Consider the following 22299-nt stretch of genomic DNA (forward strand, 5'->3'; position numbering starts at 1 on the left):
GTAATACAACTTAAATCAGTGTGATGAGGATTGGTCGCAAGGGACCACAGCAAACAGAGGTGGTCGTAAGGCATGAGAGTGAGCAAAGGTGGTAGCAAGGGATAACAACGAGCGGAGGTGGCCGCAAGGGACGAGAGCGAGCGGGGGCGGTTGCAAGGGACGAGTCCCCAAGGGCGAGGGCCTTCATCGCCGCTTGCGGCTTTAATTATTATTGCTTTTTTTTTTTACCTTTTTAACACAAAAATCCAATTTGCATAATAATTTGGAACGCAGTGTAGACCCGGGACTTGCGTGACGTGTAGTTCGATCATAGCCGCGCAGCTCCAATGCTAACAGTAGTATGATAAGGATTTCTAAAAACCCAGCGTTATCACAGGAGCAATGTCTAGCTGTAGAAAGTTAAAAAAAAAGAAAAATAGGCACTAGGCTTTGCAGTTGTTTAGAACGTGTCTAAAGTCCAATGCTATGCAATGTAAAACTAGCTTGTTCTGCCACCACTATTACTACAGCAACGTCGGCCCTTAGCGTCATCATCGTGGATTTCTGCAAGCGGCCATTGGTCTCAGCTAAACACACGCCCTCTGAAGCCTGAAACTGCTACCACAAAACTTTGGTCATACTATTGTCTCTTTGAACCATCTCGCAGTGTGCACCAGGCACAATACAAACATTACACTTTTAGAGCTGTAACTACTTATACAGAATATATTACAACTTTAAGCACCAGCAGAGCACACCCCTGTTTGAGAACCACACATACAGCTTGAGACCAAAATGGCGCTGATCTCCGGCTTCATCAGACGCTAACACGAGAAATGGGTGATAATATTCCCGTAAGAACTCTCTACGCGAAGTCTTAATCCCCCAAAAGTCCCTCTTGATCCTGTGACTTCCCCCTCATGCTCCTGGGCTATTTTTACCCCCTCAAACCCACTTTGTACAGTGTTACAGTTATGGGCCAAACATAGGAGCGCCTCGAATAGAAGGGGACAGGGGGGCCTGGGCGGGCGACTGGAGAAGGGGGCGGCCATGTTGGCTCCGGTTTACGAACAGAAACAGCTGCTAACCTCGGAGGATTCTCGCAGCATTACTGAGGTTCCTCCACAGCACGCCCACTATTCCTGTGCCGCTAATGCACTCAGGCTCATTAAGGCCGCGGCGAGTTTGCTGTCACGATTTAGAGCAGATACCATTTCATATGGAACCTGAACTCTCCCCTTCCCTCCACTCTGATGTCAATATTATTGCTCTCCATTTAGCGTCAGCAATTTATTTGTGTCTTTGGGAAGGACATAAAGGCACAACAGCCAAAGTAATTGTTCAGAGAGTTCAAAACTTGACCCAGTGAGCGCTGGTTTATATGGAAAAGCATTGGTTGATGAAAACAAAATTCTCCTGCACTGACAAATGCATCATGTGAGCAATATTGTGAAGGTTCTATCTGCCCAGGCCATCTGACAAAAGGATAAATGCCTTTATGCAGCTGCTCAAAGGTATGCAAGACTGCCTCCAACTTCTATTATCCCCAAAATGATGCCGTGTGCTTTTAATCGTCACATCTCGCTAAGTCAACAGAGAGTAGTCCGGGTTAAGTCAGTCAGGGCTCTTTGCTAAACCCAACCATCGTGACTAAATTATACCAACTGTGCAGTGGGGCTTGGGCTGGTGTGAACTGCAGGACTGTGCTCAGATTAGCACCCGAAGGAGCGCCCCGCAGCTGGGGTGAGGACACCAACAAAAGGAACTAAATATGGTACAAAGCACACAAACTATCATTTGCGGGAGGGACTGGGTAGAGTACGATGGGAAAGCATAGACTGTGCAAAGCCTTCCTCCGGCACATTCCAAAGATCTTCAATCTATTGATGGAAGAACCTGGTCGTTCAGGATGTTCAGGTCCGTCAGCAGATCTCATGGGCCCTGAGGGGGTCGGTTATTAGGCGTTTGCCGAGTGGAACAGCAGCACAGTCAATCACTGCGTTTACATGGCAAAGGGGAATCTCTTGCCTATTTAGACCAGAACAGGATTGGACAAAAAGACCCTAAGTCTGTAATTGATGTGTCGAGCGCTGTGGTTGGCTTGTAGCTGGTCCACCTGCCCTGTGAGGGCAGGTGGACCAGTGCCCTTTTAAGGAACAGGCTTCATAGGAGGCTGAATGGAACCCGGTTATCTCTTCTATCTTATATCTATGGTCCCTACCCCGGAAACTAACTGTCAGGCTGTCAAAGAAAACGCAACATACCTTCAGAAAACCTCATGTTAGCTGCCTCTAATGGACATCTGCCATTGATAGCTCTGATCGATCACATGGAAATAATACACACCAATAAAGCCACTAAAACCACCAGCTATACCAATCTGATAGCACAGAGCCAAGACTCATTTTGGGGGGAAATGGATAGGTGTTGAATATTTAGCCGGGTCGGATTAGACTTCAATTTATTTACATTTTAGAATTGTGGCCATATTACTGTAATGTACATAACTTAATGTTAAATCAGGTGTTGCACGCCCACAGAACTTTTGCTTTTACCGGACCAACTTCAACAACCCAAGATCATGACATTTTTTTCAGTCAGGCGGCGTAGTTCTACCTGAGATACACTATTTTCAAATGAAAATATTGGGGGGGAAAACTTGAAGGTCTCAAGGTCAAGGCTTTTGGGTAATGCCCAGGTACTACCTTTAGAACACCACGAACACAATCCAGAGTCATTAAAAATCAAAATGTTTGCAAACAATTGATTAAAGGCCACCGTTTTTACATACTGAGATATGTTCTTACCTTAGCTTTGACGAGTTCTTTAGGACCTGTCTGATCTTTCCCCCGTGCCTTCAGTCACGTAAACACAGCGCAGACGGCGTTAGCATTTAGCCTCTCCCTCTCTCCTCTATAGCTCCAAAACAGGTCAAGATTGAAGCTACCAAGCTCTTCCACGTTTTCCCTATTTAAATATGGTTACGTGAAGTGTTACACTACAAAGTATAATTACTCAAAATTAAACAATGTGGATTTTCTAAGCGGATAAAAGGGGGAACTATATTGTAATGCGTAATAATACCAGGAGTAATTTGGCATCCGCACAGTAAAGTGACGATTATTGCACAGTAAAGTGAAGATTACTGTGCGGATTTCGAACTCCTCCTGGTATTATTAAGCCTTACAATATAGTCCCCCTTTTATCCGCTTAGAAAATCCACATTGTTTAATTTAGTGTAATTATACTTTGTAGTGGAACACTTCACGTAACGCTGCACTGAAGGCACGGGTGAAGATCAGACAGGTCCTTAAGAACTCGTCAAAGCTAAGGTAAGAACATATCTCAGTATGTAAAAACGGTGGCCTATTCCTTTAAGGAGAGGAATGCCTTGCAGAACAGACTGCCATATTTCGGTTTACACGTAAATAACGCACTTTTTTTTTCATCTCCAACACTGAAGGTCAGTTTATTTTGATGACAGATGTGCTCTGTTGTGTCTGGGAAGGACTGTCCGAGCTAGAAACGAGTTGGCACTGCAGCTTAAAATAGTTTCTAATCCCCCTAGAAACAATCAGGTTCAACCAGGTTTGAAGCATCAATTATTGAGAGAATGAGAATTAAAAAAAATAAAAACTTTAATACATTTTGTTCACATTTCAGTCTGAATAAAGCACAAAAGAGTGTGTTACAGTTTGCACAATAACACTACGAAGACAAAGATGGAGGCTCCTCTTCATCCGAGTCAAACTCCACGTTCTCATCTTTGAGCCACTGTCCGCTCCCGTCCTGGATCCAGCCGGCACTGCAGGCGCACAAAATGAAACCATTACAATGACATGAGGAACTGTAAACGTAATATACTGACTGGACGTGGGTTTACCTTTTGAGCTTGAGGTGGTGCTCCAGTTCTCTTCTCCTCTGCTCGGACATCGGCGGGTCCTGGTCCGACTGTGGTTCCGCCGCGGCTGCATCAAAATGGGACATTTGAATTCTCCACAAATCCACCTTTTCTTATTGCACGATTGACTGTCCAACTTTGTCAATGTTGTTGTAGTGTGCAGTATATTTGCGTCCAACTGTAGTTAAAGGGACACTGCGCAACTTTAATTTTTTTTTTAATCGAAGAATGAATTTAGGTGAGGCTCTTGTACATTGAAATGAATGGAGTGATGAAGGAGAACTTCTAATTTACTTTCATTTTTTGAATATGAAAACGCCAAAAAGGAGATCTGTTGCCTCAGGTAATTTATAAAAAGGTTTATGCAGGCAGAGCAAAGTCAAAAGTAATGCTTTTTAATGCCACAAACGCAAATAATGTGGTCAACCTCAGCCAAAACCGCAAATGAATATATTTTAAACCACCATTTTGGTATTATACAGGTAAAACTTTTGAGCAATGTCATTATTTTCCAATAAATTGGATTTAATGCCAGTTTGAATCCAATTTAATGCTTTTTAATAAGATTTATTTATTATTATTTTCATTTAATGCCACGCAGAAACCCTGATTTTTAGAGAAAACGGAAACTGCTTTGAAACTGTGCAGCTGATACACTGAGCATGTTCAATCAGGCTGAATATTTAAAGAAGTCACAAAGGGCCACCAGATGGCACTGTTCCCCAATAACGACCAAGGACGGAGGTGTAACACGTTTTCACCAGTTTGGCATTACCCAAATCTAAAACCAAGAATGTGGCAAAAGGGCAACAAAAACGTGCAGGAAAATCAACAATAAAATGATTTTAAAAAAGCAACAAAATCACACGACTGAAGAATGATGAAACAACCAAAAAAACAGTGACAAAAGTAGTAACCAAAGTGTGACGAAAACAAAAAAAGGCACAAAAATTAGATGAAAAAGTGACAAAAACACGACAAAAAACTATGGAAAAAGCGTAGAAAAAACCCAAAAAAGAACGCGACCGAAAAACGATTAATAAAGACGAGAACAAAACAAAAACATTTCCAAAATGTGACAAAAACATGGCAAAAGAGAAACTAAAAGGCACCAAAAACACACGACTAAAGAGTCAAAAAGAAAGCCACGAAAGAGCAACAAAAAAAGTGGCAAATATGCGATGATAAAGTTAGGATCAGTTTTGTAGGCCTTAGCAATTACAGGCATTACACTGGCCTATAGCCTGTAAGCTCGAGTCCAGAAGCTTTTAGATTTGGGTAAAGCCGGACTGGAGAAAATGCGGTCGGCTAAGGTGGCGGGTAAGAAATTAAACCAACTTTTATATTTTCCCATTGAAAATAAAACAGTCCCTGTGGTTCTGACATTGTTGCAGAATAGTTTATCCCCAAAACGACAAATGAGTCTCCTTTAGTTTTCACTCAGAGGGGGATGGGAGCTCGATAGAAGTGCCCGAATGTATTTATCTCATTTATTTGGCTGCCTTTAGTCGACATCTCCATGGAGAAAGTAAAGTTACAGTCAGTTCTTTTATTTTATTTTAGGTGTTTTCCAATTATAAAAATATCTGTAATGCGTGTATTTTATTCACCTTCAGTGACAATTTGTCCATAATCAGTGAAATCTTGTCACTGAGGTCATAACATCCTGTCCTTAACACGGGGCGATTTTTGGGTTCCAACTATATTGTAAAGCGTAATAATACCATGAGTAGTTCGAAATCCGCGCAGTAACGCCGAACAACTCCGAGTATTATTACGCCTTACAATATAGTTCCCCCTTTAATTTTGTGTAATTATCCTTTTGTAGTTTAACACTTCACGTAACCATATTTAAATAGGGAAAACGTGGAAGAGCTTGGTAGCTTCTATCTTGACCTCGTGCTAACGCCGTCTGTGCTGTGTTTACGTGATTGAGGACCAGACAGGTACAAAAGAACTCGTCTAAGCTAAGGTAAGAACATACCTCAGTATGTAAAAACTATTCCTTTAACAGCAACAACAGCAACCATGACTTGAGAAGAGAAACACTACAACTAATTAGTAATAATACTTACATTTGATAGAGTGTGCTGAAGTACTTTGTGGTATTCTAGAAGAAAGTGTGGATGCTTGAGGTACTACATTAACTTCACTCGAGTTGTGGCTGGATTCGGACTTGCCACTCGGAGGTTGTTTTTCAGACTTTGTGCTGCAAAACCATGACAAATCAGTTCAATTCAATTATTTTCAACAGAGAGGAAAAGAAAAGCACTAAAAATGACATCTGATTTACAAAGCCAACCTTGTTCTTCTATGGCAGCTGTTGTACGGGACGGTCTTCAGTAAGGCGTGATGGGTGAGCTTTCTCGTCTGCGCCAGTAATGGAGCTGAACTGGACGCTTCCTACACAAACATATGTTCAAAATGGATGAAAAAAGCCATTTCTCCAACACCATGACATGCTTAGGTCACTTAGATGAACAAAGACGATCTTGACTATCGGTTAGAGCCATGATCACGAGGCACATGCGCCACATGGTCTTCAACAAGCAGCCTTTGTCTTTAGTAAAGGGAGTGATGGAGATGATATGACCCTGCTCTGCTCGGACACAAACGGTTAAAGAATGTTGTAATTTAATTCAATGGAATGTAAAAGGTTAAGGGGTAACAAAAATATTCAAACAGAAGGGGATATTTACAATTATTAGACATTTTTAAGTGAACAAAAGTTAACCTAACCTAAGAAAACCAAAATGTGCCCAAAACCAAGTTACTGCAATAAGCAAAATCAATTAATAACAAAATGAACAAGTGTCTCGAAAAACACGAACGTCACATAGGCCTATATAAACAAGTCACACACAAAAAACAGAAACAGGAGACACAAAACACAGAACTGAAAACCAGTGTCTCTGAACACTTAAGTGAACTGTAACAACGAAGAGAGGCAGAACATTAATAGATTCATTCCAGGCTGCTGCTATGTCCTGGTCCATAACCTTTCATTAGATCCCTATGTGAACTAGAGCTTCAGCTGCATTTGCCAAATTCAACCATCATTACCCAGGTCGGAAAACACAGGGGAAGTGACACCAACAGCTGTTTCAGAAAAACTATATTAGTATTGGACTACAAAAACATTGGTACTACTGGACAATAATGCATTTTGTCACTTTTATAAAGTTCGTCTCGGATTTGGCTCAATCAACAGTTGCGCATGAATCCCTGGAGAGCGGGCGGTTGGGGGGATTGGCGGCACATTGGCTTATGGGATGGCACATAGCTCCTAATCGCCAGTGAGGAACCACCAGAGGTCCCTATACTAAAGTGGCTATGATAGTTAGCATACAGGCACCTTCTCCTACCTCCTTCCTCACTGACTGCCCAATTCGGACGCTTCTTATCATGGCGGACGCTGACGCACATCCGGTTTGCCGCTAGACCTCTTTAGCGATGGGGCCGAGGACACATGCCTCCAGACGACTTGAACATTGGAACAGCACTTGGGCGGTGAGTGATGATGTGGATGCCTGACCACGCCCATATCAGACCAAGGCAAGGTACTTGGGCTTTGGGAAACAGCCCATGTGTCTGGACTCCAAAACCATTTGTAATCATGAAGAAACTAACAAACCTGAGCGCCGTCTTCAGACTGGACGTAGTTCTCCTGCTTCCTTTTTGCAATCTCATTTCTCAGTTGAGCTTTCTTCCGATAAAATCTCTTAAGTCCTTGAAAAAATCAAGTCATAGATGTTAACTTTTGGACAATTATTATGATTACTTATAATAAATAATTAGGGGAATAATTCTTGATGGCAAACAGTTTAAAAACGACTAACTCTTCCAGGTACTCACTAGTCGGATTTTTGTTGTAAATCTTCTTTAATTCCTTATTATGTATTATGTTATTTTTAGCTATTTACTATAAAGAGAAACTGATGGCATATCCCTTAAAGCTACATTTAAAAGCTTCCTGGATTATTTGGGAGTTTAGAGATATAATGTTACATCACATTTGAAAAGAAATCACTGATAAATTGCTTGTTTGTTTGTTTTTTTCAATTCATTCATCATCCTATAGAAGCATTAGACTTCCAATATCAGGGCCCACATGTATTGCCTTCATCTACAAAATGTAGCCCTATACAATTATAACCTGAATGCAATCTGTAGTCAATTCATACTGCAGTGTATTATTATTATTATTTTTATTACCACTGAAAATGATATTATCAGACGTAGTTAATATGACTTGCCTGGTTTTGTCTTATTCAAACACATTGTACTAATCTAGGATTTTAAATCAAATGCATCCATAACATGTTCCATCCTTTATGTGGAGCTTGAGGATGATAATCTATTGGAGCATTACCTTTTTGGTCCAATACTTTATCTAAGGCAAGGGCAATAGTCCCTCACTAGAATCATTTCCACTTGTTGTTCCTGCAACTTTTCTCCTCGCAAAAAAGGACATTAATCTGCGTTTGGTCCATAGTACAGATTCAAAACTAGGGGTGTAACGGTTCACAGGGATGTATTGAACCGTTTCGGTTCGGTCTGTTCGGTTCGGTCCACTTGCGTACCGTTTCGGTGTATTATTTTCATTAAATAATGTAAATGTATTATTAGCGTCATATTAAGTGCCGCGGGGCAAAGTTCCTACGCGAGTTTCCGCACGGACGCTATTGAGTGACGTACATTGAAGCTGCATGAGTAGCTGGCAGTTGTTGAAGGCGCTGGCTTTAAGCATTTGACTAAAAGTCTTGAGCCTCGCTACAATATCCCATCACGTCCGCACTTCAGCCAAAAAGTTATACCAGCACTCAGAGCTCGTTCTTCCTATACGCAAACTACGCAAGGTGCGTAGTGTTGGTTCACTGATTAACCAACGTGTTGTTACGGGGACAGGCTCTTCCAGCGCGCACTCACTCTCCGCCTACTTCGCCACATATAACACCAAAACGGAGTAGTCTGCTGAAGTGAATGAGCAGGAGAGACCGACCGCCTTCCCCCTGTCTCTTCCAAAGCGCGAGTGCTTCTCCGCTCGTGTCCCGCTCGGCCGTCTGTTTCCCGGTGCTTCGCCTCATGCGCGGCTCCTCCGCGGCTGCATCATGTCACCCGTGTCCCGGGCGCAGCTCTCATGTTTTCCCTGCGCGGACTCTGGGCTGCAGCTCTGGGCCTCACTCTCATTTAAACTCTCTTCCTATTGTGTCTGGTGAGTCTAGAGCATCAGGACAGTAGTTTGGCGAGTAGACGAGAGTAAAAAGCAGTTCTCCATGGCCTTTTTGTTGAGTTGAATCCACATGGTTCTCATGAGCACAGTAACTTACAGTAACTCTGGTTCTCTGAATGTGCACAGTCTAAAACAGGTTGGGCGACTCACAGGCTAATTCTCAGCGGTCAGACAGAAACAACCGTCAGGAGCAGGTTTCAGTTAGTTTTAAATCAGCGGTTCCCAATCTGTGGGTCAGGGACCAGAGGTGAGAGAATGGGACCATTTGCCATTTACTGTTTTAGAAAGGGAAATAGACTAGCTTAGGGCCCCAGAAGGGCCAGCACTTTATGAAAAAGCTCAAACTGATGTGGTCAACAAGCTATGCGCTTGAGTGCGCTTACTCTATCACTTACTTACAGTACTTAATTTTTTATTTTAAATGTTATAAAATGTGTATTTCATTATAAGAGTGCAATTTATTTAAAATATCACCCAAATGGGTCGCTTTTATTTATTTTGTGCAAGAATTCTATTTCTATTATATTCTATTTGGACCGAAAATTAACCGAACCGAGCCCTCCAAAACTGTGAACCGAACCGAATACAATTTAAGCGTACCTTTACACCCCTATTCAAAACACACATCTTTTGTACAGAAATAAATAATGGTCTATATTTTGAAAATGTAGAATTATGGTCAAGCAAAACAGTAGATTCACGCCTCACCCTCTAAATGCCTTTTCCCTTTCCGATGAACAGTCAGCGTGTCAACGGTGTCAAACACTGGTCCATAGGAACACACCAGACACGTGTATCTGCAATGAGCATAAACTTAGATCAATATATTCATATGATCAAAGCAGTTCGGAATGTATTTTACCTTCCATTGTTCATGATAGTTGCTTCATCTTCTGGAATATAGTTCGACAGGAGGTCTGCGACACGTCGTTTCTAGCGCACAAATATGAAATTGTGTGATTAGTTAGCTCTGCAGTCACAATGTTGGCACAGAACTGACAATAAAAGCGAAATAAGTAGGTTTTATAAAGTGATTTTTCCAGAATACGAACCTTTAGGACGTTCAGTTGACTCCTGTCGTCGCCTTCCCGTTTAAAAGACATGTTAGTAGCGGTTTATTTCAGTGTAAAGCGACAGGCAAGCGACGCTAGTGGTTTGTTTTGGTGTGACGCATTACTTCCGGGTTTCTCTGCTGCGTTCACGGACAGACGGAAATACTAACACTTTAGTTACTTTTTGATCAAATAATACTGTATCGAAAGCACAGTACACACATTCAACGTATTGTTACACGAGCACCACCATTTTAGTTTGATACATTACGTGAAAAAGCAATTCGCACTGACATTTTACACTTATGACTATACACAATGATTGAAAGTAGAGATCAGAATATAGCATTTGGGGGAGAGAGAAAAAAAAAACGTAAACTCAAATGCAAATGTAGACAGGGCAAACAGCAGTGCCATTGCAATATATTATTATAAAAGACGCCTCACAGAAGGTCACCATCTGCCCTCACCCAGTAAAACTAATGTTCATGAACGCATCGTAAGTCGCCTGACGGAACAGATGGCAGCAGCACGGCCAGATGGACCGTGGAAGGCAGGGTTTATTTGACTTTTATTTGACTTAAAAAAAAAATGTTACACGTAAATTAAATTAGCCTGGTATTCATATATTGCACAGCGTGTGAGGGAAGAGCTGCTTTGCTTTACATGAAGTTGTTTTACTCTTACTTTATCGCGCCATGAACTTAAGCTGCGCGTAAAAAAAAAACACGCCACAGATGCCCGGCCGGACTAAGCTCCTTTCCGTGATGTAACCCACTCGGACACTCGCGGGCAGATTTCTCACGGTGTCGCCGCCGGTGGTCAGCGCTCGATCCTCTCTGGCCTCTCTGTGATCGGCCATGTCCGGAGAGCGGATAGCCCTGCCCGCCTGTAGCCGCACCAGGTCGTACGGGAGCCTGGTGCGCGCCCCGCTGTCCCCGGTGCACCACAGGCGGGTAGAGCACACCCTGCAGCCCGGGGAGACCCTGCAAGGCCTGGCGCTCAAGTACGGGGTGACGGTGGGTGAGACACGCGTTGATCAACACCTTGCTTTACTGTAGATGTAAATAAAATGTCAGGTAGTTCCACCTCAGGGTTAGCATCAACGCTATTATGTAAATAGCTAAAGATGATTATTTTTGTAGCTCAAACATTTCAGAAATACTATAACCTATTTGTGCCTCAAGATATAGATAGCCTAGTTCAAGTCAGATGTTGGTTTTAGGCTGCTTTGTTGAGCTAACATTTGCAAGTGTGATTTATTCATCCCAAACAGCTTTCAGGATGCATAATGTCAAAGTTATCGTCAAGATATTATGACTAAAACCAGTTTCGGAAAAATCTATAATAAATTATCCCATAACCTGTCCCTATATAATCATATAGTCTGAATCCCTGGTGCCATCACTTTGACCAATGAGACAAGGCTTTCCAGTCAACCTGTGCCCTCCAATCAGGAGAGAAGAAGGAGGGAGCTTGATTGTTAACCTTTTCCCCCATTTCTCTTTGTATTTCTCTCTCTCTCTCTTTCACTCTCTCTTCTCTCTTTTTCTCTCTCTCTCTTTCACTCTCTCTCTCTCTCTCTTTCTTTCTTTCTCTTTTCCTCCCTGTTTCTCTCTCTCTTTCTTTTTTGTCTCTCTCTCTGTCTCTTCCTCTCTCTCTGTCTCTCTTTCTTTCGCTGTCTCTCTTTCTTTCTCTCTTTTCTCCTTCTCTCTCTCCCTTCCTCTCTTTCTCTCTCTCTTTTTCTCTATGTCTCTTTTTTTCTCTTTCTCTCTCTCTTCCTCTCTCTCTCTTTCTCTCTGTCTCTCTCTTCCTCTCTTTCTTTCTTACTTTCTCTCTTCTCTTTCTCTCTCTCTCTTTCTCTCTCTTTCTCTCTCTCTTTCTTTCTTTCTCTTTTCCTCCCTGTTTCTCTTTCTTTCTTTCTCTCTCTCCCTTCCTCTCTTTCTTTCTTTCTCTTTCTCTCCCTTCCTCTCTTTTCTCTCTCTGTCTCTCTCTTCTCTCTTTCTCTCTCATTTTCTTTCTTTCTTTCTTTCTCTCTTTCTTTCTTTCTCTCTTCTCTCTCTCTGTGTCTCTCTTTCTCTCTCTCTCTTTCTTTCTTCTCTTTCTCTCTGTCTCTCTCTTTCTCTCTCTCTGTCTCTTTCTCTGTCTCTCTTTCTGTCTCTCTCTCTTTCGCTCACTCTTTCTTTCTCTCTTTCCTCTTTCTCTCTCTCCCTTCCTCTCTTTCTTTCTCTCTCTCTCTTTCTCTATTTTCTCTTTCTCTCTCTTCCTCTCTTCTCTCTCTGTCTCTCTCTTCTTCTCTCTTTTTCTTTCTTTCTCTCTTTCTTTCTCTCTTCTCTCTCTCTATGTCTCTCTTTTTTCTCTCTCACTCTTTCTCTCTTTCTCTCTGTCTCTCTCTTTCTCTCTCTGTCTCTCTCTTTCTCTCTTCTTCTCTTTCTCTCTTCTTCTCTTTCTCTCTCTTTCTTAACTTTGTGTGCACTCTGTATTTGTTGTAATTTTTTGTAATTAGCACGAGGTGGGAATGTGAACATGGAAGCTGTTAATAAAGGTTTGGTTAAAAAAAAAAAACTCTTTCTTTCTTACTTTCTCTCTTCTCTCTTTTTCTCTCTCTTTCTCTCTCATATAGTTCCTAGTCTTGCATGACAAACTTCCCCTCCGTCATCAATCTTCACAGTTTACGCGCAGGACTTTCAAAGATCTTCATCAGGTTAAACATGTTCCACCGTGACGTTCTCTTCCAGATGGAGCAGATAAAACGGGCCAACCGCCTCTACACAAACGAGTCCATCTTCCTGAAGAAGTCCCTGTCCATCCCCGTCATGGCCGACCTGAGCGCCCGCCTGGTCTCGGCTGAAGAGGAGGAGGGCGGCGCAAACCCGGGGACGGAACAGCCGCAGGACGACGGCCGAGACATCGCCGATCTCACGCCGGGCGACTTCCTCAGGAGATTAGACGGATTGATAAACCAGTCCAAACACGCCGCGGTTCAAAGATGCCAGGGCGCCGAGAAAAGGTACGGATAAACGCGCAGTGATTTTAAGATGAACTTCTTTTTAGAGTTCAAGCTCAAGCTCTGTTTTGTTTGGTCTTTGTCCAGGATTTCGGCGTTGGAGGCAGCCTGCAGCAGCCGGACGACGTTCACGAGGTCCCAAAGTGTGATTTTACCTCCTTCACATCAGACCACGCTGGTGACCGTGCCCCACACCATCACCAAACTGACCCGGAAGCTGAGGGAGAGGGAGGACGAGATCTTTGAGCTGTGACCTCCATTTTCCTGTCATTGTTTTCCTCCAGAGGACCTGTCAGCGTTTTGTCTCAGGAACGTGGACAATGTCGCCGTCTTCATGCCAGGCCGGACACGACTCATGGATCATTAGTTTTTGTTTTTCACAAACTAGTCACACTTAAGTTATTATTTTGGATTGCATTGTATGAGGGCCGCAACTAACAATTATTTTGGTGATAGATTAATCTGCAGATTATTTTTGCGATCAATCGTTTGGCTGTAAAAGGCAAATGAAAATGTTATTTTTTTTTCCACATAAAGTTTAAATGGTGCTGTCAATGTCTGATGCTTGAAAAAGTCACTACAGCTGAACTTGCTTTGCTCAAAGCTGCGCATGAGCAGAAACACAAGTTTGTGAGCTGGGATTTAGAACGTTTACTTCCAAACTGGTTTAAACTATAGGATCTGGAGTTGATCTCATTCTGTTTTTTCTGATTGGATAAATGTCCTGAGATACAGACAGATCATATTTATGACATTTATCATTGACAAAACACGTGAGACCAGAAGTGTCAAACATGCGGCCCGTGTGCCGGATCTGGCCCACAGGCCTCATGATGAGTTAATCCGGCCTGTCTATTGTAGCCACAGCCGCCCTGGGACAGATTGACCATTCACCACGTGGCTATAATATGCTGTTTGTATCCTGATCTCTTATTATGTCAGTTCCCTCTGCTGGACACCTGTGGAATTATTTCCTTTTTTTAAATTTAAGCTGCCCCCTAGTGGCTGGAGTGAGCAAACCGGTTATTTTTTTTAAATCCATAACTCTGCACAGGAATGGGCTAGAGCAGTGGTTCTCAACCTGGACCTTCTCAATCTCGAGACCCCCAAGAGGGTCGCGAGACAAATTTGGGGGGTCGCCAGATCATTTAGATAAAATATACATATTTTCATTAGCATATAATCTTGTGTTTTATTGTAGCATGTGTTGCTATTTTACCAGTGTCATTATTTGTTCGTAGTTTGATGAATTTTATTTCAGTTTTTTATCTTTGTTTTATAGAATAGAATAGAATAGAATAGAGCTTTATTGTCTGTTCCAGAGAGCAGAAATGTGTCTTTCAGCACGGCTCATTGAAAATCCAATATGTCAGCTAATGTTCATATTTCTCACGGTGTGACCCTGGCGGGGGGTCACGAACGGGTGTCGCGGCTCAAAGGGCCACATTAAATCATCTCACAGGCCTTGACCTTGACACATGTTCTCTGGCCCATTCCTGTGTGGAGTTATGATTTTTTAAAGAATTACCAGAATGTTCATTCCAGCCACTAGGGGGCGGCTTGAATTAAAAAAAGGAAACTTTGCACATGTGTCCAGCAGAGGGCACTGATATAATGAGAGATCAGGATATAAACAAAGCATTACAGCCACGTGGTAAATGGACAGTCTGCCCCAGGGCAGCTGTGGCTTCAATAACAGCTTACCACCACCAAGCAGAGTCAGTGAATAATTACTACTGTGGAGTACTTTGAGAAACTTATGACACGGGCTTGTAAAGTGCAATACTAGTGTAAGCCGATGTTATTGATTAGGCTACAAGTAGGCGTCAAGTTGGGGCTTTGACCAACAGCTCATTATTATTAATCATTTATTGGAAAAATATTTTCTCAATATTATTTTCCTGTATACATTATTCATTTCAGCCCACGACCCAAAATGAGTTTGACACGCCTGTTCTAGATCTTCACTTGAAAAACAAAGTAGTACATTTGCTTCTAGTAGTAGTACACGTCTGTGTTTAATCTTTAAATTAGTCCATGTGCATGTGTGTTTGCATGATCTCCATGAAACCTAAAACATGCATAATAGACTAATCCTGTGTATTATAACAAGGTCCTTGCTGGATACTGAAAGATGGATCCAGTGCACAAGACGTTTTCATTCCTTGACCCGAGTATACGTGCAGTATATATACATTTGATCTGAGATTTCATTTATCGAAATAACAATTGTAATTTTTGTTTATTTATTCATTTCATGAGCTGAAAGTGAGACAATCTTTCCCCAAACCAACTGAGACGACTCACCTGTGAATCCATTCACCCTTAACAATGACCAAAGTGCTTTCTAGTAAAAAATTTTTTTTAATAATCTCCCATTAGTACTTCCTTCAGCTGTAGTATTGTACTGTTAATTTTTTTCCGATACCAGTACTTTAACGACACTCGGTTTTCGACACAGATACCTGAACGATACTTTTTACAGCACCTATACTAAAATATTTGTCGTCTAGAACCAGAAAGCAGAACAATCATGAGTGGAAGATCTATTGTTAACCAGCGCCCACCGCTCCCACGCGACGATGGGGAAGAGAGAAACACACTTTTCTGGAACAGAGCGGGTTTTGTTCCGGGGGGCCGAGGAGCCGCATGTCGTCGGTTGTCGTGGGAGACGTGCGGGCGAAGTATTTCAAACACGCGGTCCTGGTTTCGATGCGGTCCTGCGGCGTGTCACATGATGAGGATTCAGACTGCTGCCTCATATGGCTTCACGGTCACGCTCTTAGTCAGGAAGGATCTCCAACAATAACGGACCTACTAAACTGTCGCCAAAGAATGACTTTCTGAGTACAATGTATTTTAACAGCAGATTTTTTTTAATTGTTTGTTCTGGGCAATGCATAGAATATTTATTAAACACATCTTTGAACAACACGTTTTTGTCGCATGTTCTTCGGTTGTATGCTCAATGGTTACATGTGTTCTTATTGAAATAAAAACATAGATTTAGAACAGTAAACACATTCACAAACTCTGCAAATCAAAGAAAGGATGCAGCTTGAAACTCATCAGGGCGGCCGCTAGGGGGCGGTGTTTCTGTACATGAAGCCAGAGCAGCAAGAAAGCAGAAAGAAAAGGTTATTCAACAGAGTCAAAGGGTGCCAGAACCGTGGGAAGATATTTTAGATAGGGGGAGCTGAGGGATAAGATTTACCCCCAAAATAATTTTTTTCTGTGCATAAATCCTATTTATTAACCTCTTACCTCCACCTGAAACGAGAGCATTTTCTCCAGTTCAGCTTTACCCAAATCCTGTAGGCCAGTGTAACACCTCATGTGAAAGACCTGCAAAACTAAATTGATCTTTTTCCTCACATCAGATTTTTTTTCCTCACATCAGATTTTTTTTCCATCACTTTTTTTGTTGGGCAGTCGTCTCATTTTTGTCAAATTTTCGTGACTCTTTTGTCACTTTTTCGTCAAATTCTTATCACTTTTTCGTCCATTTTTTCTCAATTTTTCGTCAAATTTTTATCACATTTTTGTCATATTTTTGTCACATTTTGTCATTTTTTTTGTCACATTTTTTGTCACATTTTTGTCATTTTTTGGTCATTTTTTGGTCATTTTTTGGTCACATTTTGTCACATTTTTTGTCATTTTTTTGTCATTTTTTTGTCATTTTTTTTGTCATTTTTTTGTCATTTTTTTGGTCACATTTTGTCACATTTTTGTCATTTTTTGGTCTTTTTTTTTTCAAATTTTCGTGACTCGTTTGTCACTTTTTCGTCAAATTCTTATCACTTTTTCGTCAATTTTTTCTCCATTTTTCGTCAAATTTTTATCACATTTTTGTCACATTCTGTCATTTTTTTTTGTCATTTTTTGGTCATTTTTTGTCAATTCCTTGTGACATTTTTGCCACTTTTTCATCAATTTTCCGTCACTTTTTTGTCAATGTTTTCTCACTTTTTTTTGTCACATTCCCATCATTGTTTTCGTCCCAGCTTTGTTGCTATTTTCTCACCTTTTTTCCCAGAAGCTTTTGGACTGGGGTTAAAGCTGAAGAAAATGTGCTCGGTTCAGGTGGGAGTTAAGGGGTGAATATTGCCTGCAGTTCACACACTATCCACCAGGGGGGGTGCTGCAGCGCCCTCAGCACCCTGGGTTCCCGCGGCCTTGAAGGGTACAGTTCCATCTACAACTAAAATTAAATAACAGTGTTACTTTTCAAAGTCTTTTCTCTTTGTCCAATTGTCATGTTTGCGAGGTAAAACAAACATATATTTTTTAAAACCTATGATTATTTCCAAACCAGATTGAAATCTATGAAAAAAAAAAAACATTACCAATGTACCGTTGCTTCAAAACACAATTACTAGCGATTTGGAGGAAATGTTCACCACATTATCCAAGTTTTCACACCAGGCTTGGGCTTGAATGCAAACTCTCCGAAAAGTGATAGTCTGCAAGATTATAAAATGAGGAGAGAGAAACAAAATAACCCACCCCTCCTATTTGGACCATTCCTTGTCATTTAAAAAACATAAAACATCAAGCTCCCTCCCCCCTCCCCTCCTGATTGGACCAGAGAAGGCGGCTCGCAGGAAAGCTCCTCTCATTGGTCCAAGCTTTGGCACCGGGGATTCTCATTAGCTGCTGAGATCAACAAAGGGAGGGACAATCAATTAGGAAAATGCTAATTGATTTATATTACACAATTTACAGCATGTTGCAGGCCCGGGCGCTCAGTTATATCTGCAAACCATGGCATTTGTAACACATTTAAACTTACTGACTGTCACTTTAAAATACATCTGACTTTGATTTCAGTTCATCCGCGCCAACTACAACCCCATGATGTGAAAAGTTTCCACGGTTATTGACTCATTTATAGGCAAATGAAAACATGTCCTCAGCGTGAGTCACGGATTCAGTGTCATTAAGAACCAAACGGACGACTTTGGTGACTATGGCTGCATCTGAAAAGTGTAAACAAGGAACCTCCTTCTCCTTATCGCTGACCTGGACCAGCCTCATCGTCAGCCCTGATATGGAGCATCCGAATGTGTCAGCGCAGTGAGGAGGGAGTTAAAGGAACACCTCCTGTAGCAGAGGAACCTCGGGGTGTTCCTCAACAGCCCAGAAGGAGCTGAGAACAATCCCACAAGCCACTGCGCTGCCTCCTGAAGGTTTCTGAACTCTCCGATCTCCATACAAGCGTGAAATGATTGACACTCTGAACGTTTTATTGTAGGATCTCTGTCTTTGAATTTATGGTAACGGTGCGCACTATTGTTTCCATTTTAGAAGAATGAAGCCTAAGCCACGTGGATCATTTGCTTCAGATCCTCTAATGCAGTTGTCTGTGGTGAATATCAGTAATAACTGAACTGCACAGTTTATAAAGAGTGTATTTTTTCATACATCATTCTGATATTTGTGCAGTTGCTCAGACTATGTTGGTGATATTAACATGAAGTTGATGGCAGTGCAGGAGGATATGGAGCGTATATTGTACGACAGGGGCAGGGGCGGACTGGCCATATGTCCGTTCTGGAAGAGCACAGAAGGGCCACTGGCTCTAGGGCAGGGGTGTCCAAACTTTTTTCATGGGGGGCCGCATACTGAAGCGTACACGGGGTGAAGGGCCATAGATCGGTAGTTAGTGCCGCAAAACCTTTGACTAGCAGAGGTTTAAATTGCGCCCACACGTTTATTTCTGCTCAAAAACCTTCATGCCGGCTCAGTCTCACAGTAAAAGGTTAGTTGTTTGGCTAGAATTGTGTGGAATTATTACATTTCAAATAAAAAGGACTATCTCTGATGATGTGTTCCCGATTCAGCAAAAAGGCAGAGGGCCACCAAAAATTGGTCTGAGGGCTGCATTTGGCCCCCGGGCCGCACTTTGGACACCCCTGCTCTAGGGCCACCGGTCTGGCCTCTGCATTTTTCTCCTTTACCTACGCTCTCACCCCCGCCTTAACAGAGTTTTACCCAAATCTAAAAGCTTAAAAGAAAACCATCAAAATAGTGACGAAAATGAGGATGAAAAAAAATGACAAAAATTTGCTGGAAAAGCGACAATAACGCAACGAAAAAGTGACAAAAACCTGATGAAAACATGAAAACAAAGCGACGGAAAAAATCAATAAAAAACAACAGAAACCTGACAAAAAGAAAAAAAGACTAAAATTCTTAAGTTTAGTCTAAGTAATATTTTTGCTGACTTAAATTGGACTAAAACTAAATTAAACATTTTTCATGAAACTAAAACTATGACTAAAATATCCAGATATTTTAGTCGACTTGCTTTGTTCATGTGGGAGCAGCTCCATAAAGCAGAGGACCTTGATTAAATATGATTATAATGAATATTATAAATCACTGTCTTAGGTCTTAGCTCTCCAGTTGAGAAGTTTTAGATTTGGGTAAAGCCGAACTTGAGAAAATGCGAGAAAATATGTCGGCCTATTTGTGGTGATTGCATTAACGCTAATTTGGGCTAGGCTGGTCAGAGTCCAGGGCCGTTTTTCAGCCCCAGTCCGCCCCTGGACAAGGGTAGGCAACGTCAGGCCCGGGGGCCAAATTCGGCCCTCCAGCATAAAACCTTTGGCCCCCAAGAGAATTTTGAAGAAACATTTATTCATAAATCAGACACCAAATGTGAAAATTACTCTAAAATGTGAAAAACACTGTCAATATTTTCACATTTCCCAGCAAAACACTGCATTGGGTCATGTATTATGTGCTAAATTTATATTTGTAGAAAAAAGGTGCTTTACTTTGGGCTACAATAGTGAGTTTCGGCCCTTGGCGTTTTGGAAATGAAGAAAATCGGCCCTCCGTGACAAAAACTCGCCTACCCCTGTAGTACGACGTAACTTCCTGGTTGCTTTAGGTCAGGAAGGTTCAGATTGTCCTGAAGGAGCAGCTGAAGCTCCTGGTCCTGACTGTAAAAGGTAACTCAAAGGTTAAGGAGAAGGAGAAAGGAGCCACTTACTAGATGCAGCCGATGACTATGGGGAAAATGTTTATACCTTTGCATATGTTTGGCCTGCATTCTTTGGCTTCTCCACCAGGTGGCAGCGCTGCACTACTATAAAACTGTCTGCTGTTATTGTGCTTTTTTTTTTTCAGTAGCTCACGTGACTAAATACAAAGGATTCTTTCATTATAAAAGTCTGAACTAGTACGCGTTCAAGTTTAGTTCTTTGGTCTCACGTGGTAAAACATCACAAAGGAATATTAAATTTTCCTTAAAAACATTAAAATGACCACTGCGTTACTGGCATTCCCACAAGTCCTGCCACACACAGCGCACGCCGCCGATTCTCAGCAGCAGCGAGGCCGCCCCTTAAGTCCAGAGGCTTCTCCCAGTGTTAAATCGACTACTTTCAGGAATATTTGCATCATATTGTCCCGTCCTCCACCAGCTTGTTGAGTCCTTTGCAGATCTTGGTGAGGTGGCCTCGGAACGGGCCGCTGGGCTCGTACAGCTTGCTGAGCAGCTCCGGGTCCGAGTAGTGGTTGAAGACGTGGTTGATGCGGCCGTGCGACTTGGCCGTGAGGTGAGTGTTGACCAGCTTCAGGAGGAGGTCGCGGCAGCTGCTCAGGAGCTCCGACATCACCGCCTTGTCGAAGGTGAAGTCCACCTGTGCGGGACAAACGGTTTAGTGTTGTTTGTATCGGAGTATGTATGGCATGTCGGCGAGACACTGCAGGTGAATAGGGAAAAAATGTTTATTTACAGATATCAATTTGAAACTTTTGCTGTCGATCACTGGCATAAATGTGAGAAAAAAATACATTGCAAGTTTTCTGTTATTTTAACTTGTCATATAAGAAGTTGTTTTATACCTAAAAATGCCCCAAATTTCCCATCTTTTCGGCGACGAAATCTGAATAATGGATAGAGCTACGTTCAAATTTATGGTTTCACTTTATTGATGAATGAGTTACCAAGACTTTTTCTGAGGGGATTTTGGATTTCTTGTTTAGTTTTAAAATAAGCTGTTTTTTAGTAGAAAAATTTGGAAAAATTTAATTTTCGCCTTATTTTTTGACATTCAAAACTCAATAAATGGGGCTAGGGATTAGATAATAAAAAATCCCTCTGAAAAAATCTTCCAAATATTGTTCAGTCCAAGGCTGTAAAATTTGAAGTCTTCAGGTCCGACTGACGTGGACATAGTGTCGCCACAATGACAGAAAAATGTGTTTTGAGAAAAAGGCCCTTGAAATTGCATTCTCCCATATAAGTCTATGGGGGAACATTGAATCAGCGCAATATTTAAATGTTGTTGTGAAGATTAGGCATATTTTCTGTTTCCGGGTGAAAGCTTGTATGTTCAGAGACCAATTTGGCCCAAAACCTGAAAACTGAAAAAATTGAGTTTTGCCTGTAGTGTCTCCCCTTAAGATATAGATAGTGGGGCTGGGGGTCCTGAGGATAAAATGGGCACAGTGGTGCAGCCGTTAGCACTCATGCTTCACAGCGAGGAGATCCTGGGTTCAGTCTTTCTGTGTGAAATGTGCAAGTTCTCATCTGAGCGCTTCCCCTAAGGCTAAAGGATGAATGAGTGAGTGGAGGATAACAGATAGAAATGAGCAGAGGTGGTAGAGCAGCCAAAATATTTACTCAAGTGAGAGTACCGTTGCTTTCAAATAATTTAAAGTACACGTAAAAAGCAGTGGGCCAAACAATGGAAGAGTTCATTTGCAAAAGCAGGTATCTCTGTTTTGTTTTGGATAATTGCGACTGTACTCAGCAGATGCCACTTATGAAACTAAAGTTCATCTAAAGTTGATTTTAATTAAGAATAAGTGGCATTATGTTTTCATGGCACTGAAACAAGTCTGGTAATGAAAAACACTGCTGTGTAAAGTGGGTTGAGTTTTCTTAATGGCACTTTTCTGTATACTGTCTCTTCGATTACTCAAGTAAAAGTAACAAAGTACGAGAGATGTGACTCGAGTGCTGTGAGGTGTACTGACTGTTTGAGCGGAAAAGTCTGATTGATTTTCAATGACGCCGTAAATAGTGTGATACAAAACATTAAAAAAATGTGTAAATAATGTGATGATTCAAAGTCCAAGATCAGAAAATACAGAAGAAACGATCCAC

General features: G+C 41.7%; 3 protein-coding genes across 3 annotated transcripts in view; 1 reads left to right on the forward strand and 2 right to left on the reverse strand.

Annotated features, from left to right (window-relative positions):
* Window positions 1-3633: 3633 nt before the first annotated feature.
* scnm1 (sodium channel modifier 1) lies at window positions 3634-10297 on the reverse strand. The gene is made up of 8 exons (XM_079562207.1): window positions 10166-10297; window positions 9976-10046; window positions 9822-9910; window positions 7515-7609; window positions 6183-6283; window positions 5956-6089; window positions 3863-3947; window positions 3634-3784 (listed from the first exon to the last, which is right to left on the reverse strand). Exons 1-8 carry the CDS (start codon window positions 10214-10216, stop codon window positions 3688-3690), a joined length of 723 nt encoding a protein of 240 aa, XP_079418333.1. The 5' UTR covers window positions 10217-10297; the 3' UTR covers window positions 3634-3687.
* A 545-nt stretch (window positions 10298-10842) lies between these two features.
* lysmd1 (LysM, putative peptidoglycan-binding, domain containing 1) lies at window positions 10843-13526 on the forward strand. Its single transcript, XM_079561973.1, has 3 exons — window positions 10843-11184; window positions 12904-13175; window positions 13260-13526. Exons 1-3 carry the CDS (start codon window positions 11026-11028, stop codon window positions 13423-13425), a joined length of 597 nt encoding a protein of 198 aa, XP_079418099.1. The 5' UTR covers window positions 10843-11025; the 3' UTR covers window positions 13426-13526.
* A 6703-nt stretch (window positions 13527-20229) lies between these two features.
* The window catches only part of tnfaip8l2b (tumor necrosis factor, alpha-induced protein 8-like 2b), a 32476-nt gene continuing 30406 nt past the window's right edge, over window positions 20230-22299 (reverse strand). Inside the window, exon 3 of the mRNA XM_079561974.1 lies at window positions 20230-20827. Coding sequence (XP_079418100.1) covers window positions 20585-20827 — 243 coding nt within the window. The 3' untranslated portion in view covers window positions 20230-20584. The remainder of the gene's footprint in view (window positions 20828-22299) is intronic.

Source organism: Gobius niger (assembly GCF_951799975.1).
Source record: "Gobius niger genome assembly, chromosome: 8".
NCBI lineage: Eukaryota > Metazoa > Chordata > Actinopteri > Gobiiformes > Gobiidae > Gobius > Gobius niger.